This window comes from Cariama cristata, unplaced genomic scaffold (genome assembly GCF_000690535.1).
Source record: "Cariama cristata isolate BGI_N322 unplaced genomic scaffold, ASM69053v1 scaffold45333, whole genome shotgun sequence".
NCBI classification, from domain to species: domain Eukaryota; kingdom Metazoa; phylum Chordata; class Aves; order Cariamiformes; family Cariamidae; genus Cariama; species Cariama cristata.
This window is the reverse complement of record NW_009608632.1, coordinates 1,479-4,011: the sequence shown is the minus strand read 5'-3', so window position 1 is coordinate 4,011 and position 2,533 is coordinate 1,479. Positions and strand designations below refer to the sequence as shown.

The window sequence follows — 2,533 nt, the reverse complement described above, 5'->3', positions numbered from 1 at the left end:
CCGACCGCGGCTCCGCAACTCACCCCTCCTCTCGTTGTTTTCAAGATCGCCCAAGAGAAAGAACAAGTCCGGGCGGAGGAGCCGGTCCCCGCGCGGCAGGAGGAGCCGGAGCCCGCACCACGCCGCCGTGAAGGTGAAGCAGGTAAATCGCGTTGTCGGTAGCAACGAGGCCTGGTCCTGCCCGCGGAGGTGTTGGTGGGACCTTGCGCGCTTCCTGGCCGCGCATCGACAGCTGTTCCTCTGAGATTCGCCCGTGCGAGGTACGAAAAACGACTTCTCATCTGGCAGTTGTTTTCTTCTAGTCCTTAGAGTGTTACGTCGTGTTAGGAGAAGGAGAGTCTTAGCTGTGTAAGAGATCGTGCTACCCATCTCAGGCTTTGCCATAAGTGACTGGGTGTTCACACGTGCGTGTGAACCCAGCCTTTGCCACTTACGCAGGCTGTCCCTGCAAGCTTCTTCATGTGCCCAGAGCAGATAAGGCATCGCACTATTTCTTGGTCTTGCGTTATTCAGTGCGGATTGTAGGAATCCAGATATTTTGGCAAGGAAATAAGTTTCTCTCACTTTGTGTTAGATCTGCACGCAACGTGCAAGTATGTGTTTTCCATGTGCGGGATTGTGGGTTTTTTTTTAAAAGCTGAGGTAGATTCACTGCTCTTTCATTTTAATTCTGAATACGTCACTATAAGCTTTTTTCATGACAGGAGCGAGATGATCATTGTCGTAGAGGAAACGAGGAGCGAAAACAGAGATACCCATCAGAACAAGAACACAGAAGAGACAGAAGTGGTGACAGAGATAGACACAGAGACCATTCAGACAGGAGGAAGAATCCAAACGAAAGGCCTGGAGTTCGAGGCCATGAGCGAGAGAGGGATGTTCAGAACATCCGTGAGCAGCAAGCAGAGAGGGAGTTTTATAACGAAAGAAGACGCGAGCATCGACAAAACAATGAAGGCAGTGGTGTTGACCAGAATCCAGAACTTGGGCAATCCGATAAGAAACCTAAAGAAAAAGCATCTGTAAACAAAGAGAAGCCAAGCTTTGAACTGTCTGGTGCGCTTCTAGAGGATACCAACACTTTCCGAGGTGTTGTGATTAAGTACAGCGAGCCCCCCGAAGCTCGGATTCCAAAGAAGCGGTGGCGCCTCTATCCTTTCAAAAATGATGAGTTTCTTCCAGTCATGTACATTCACAGGCAGAGTGCTTATCTTCTGGGAAGGCACCGCAGAATTGCAGATATTCCAATTGACCATCCCTCCTGCTCAAAGCAGCATGCTGTGTTTCAGTACCGGTAAGTATTACTCTGCCTGCTGGTGAAACAGGGTTAATTCAGGAACTTCTGAAGGGGGGGGGAAAAGACAAAACAAAACAAAAACCACCAACAACAAAAAAAAACACCAAAAAACCAAAATGAAACCCAAAAACCACTGGATATGCAGAGTTGAGAGGTACGAGTTTGCTGTAAGTATGTTAGAAAGAGATGGAATTTATCTTTGTCTGCTGAATGTCATCCTAGCAGTAATGAAAAATATCTGTAATTTGTCTCATTTAACCACAAGCAGCCTTTTACTAAGACAAATAACACAGCAGGGTTAAACACCAAACTGTGTATATCTGAATTGGAATAAACTGGCAGGTGTGATTGGCAGTAAAAGTATTTCAAGGAGAGGTTTTATTTGTTTGGTCTTTCACAACGAAGCCTGCTGCTCTCCTCTGAAGCAGGAGGGGTTGCCTGCTGCTGAAGACAAAGATGCTGTCTTAGGGAACAGCCGTCTGTTCTCTTGTAGGAATTATTGTATTATATCATCAGAAGTTTTAGGTGGTGATGCGGTCTGTCTGAATCTGCTCAGTCTCACATGGTTTCTCATTGCTCTCATCAGAATTGTTCAGATCTCTGCAGGTACCAATAAGTATTAACTGCACTGGGGCTCCTGTGTTGGAAAACCTGTCTGCTTTTGGAGTATGTTTTCTGTCTTGCTGTTGTGATTCAGTCAATGTTTTTTGTTTTGCTAGGCTTGTGGAGTACACTCGTGCCGATGGTACTGTTGGCCGCCGAGTAAGGCCCTACATAATCGACCTGGGCTCTGGGAATGGCACTTTTCTAAATAACCAGCGGATTGAACCTCAGCGTTATTACGAACTAAAGGAAAAGGATGTACTGAAGTTTGGGTTTAGTAGCAGGGAATACGTTCTTCTCCATGAATCTTCAGATAAATCTGAGGCCAACACAAAGGACGATGATGATGATGAGGAGAAGGAGGAAGAGTCTGACAGTTAACAGATCAGGAGGAAAGTGGGGGCAGGGAGGCCAAGGGAGAGAAATTCTTTGCAGTTGAACATGCATCGGGATGTAAACATTGGAGCATCGCAGCACTGATGCCTCTTATTGCCTTAAAGTCCTTTCTCTGTAGCTGAACAGTTCGTATCGTTTATTTTGGGGGACTTTACTGATTATTCATCTTTGAGAGTTCTGCATATCAGGAAATACAGCTTTTTTTTTTTTCTTCCCCCCCCCCTTCCCCAACACCAA

General features: G+C 46.2%; 1 protein-coding gene across 1 annotated transcript; it reads left to right on the top strand.

The window, feature by feature from the left end:
* Window positions 1–45: 45 nt before the first annotated feature.
* On the top strand, window positions 46–2,417 carry SNIP1 (Smad nuclear interacting protein 1; the record flags this gene model as incomplete). Its single annotated transcript, XM_009697204.1, has 3 exons — window positions 46–142; window positions 705–1,294; window positions 2,017–2,417. Coding segments are annotated over 3 exons (952 nt in total), but the record flags the coding sequence as incomplete, so codon positions are not given.
* Window positions 2,418–2,533: the final 116 nt, after the last annotated feature.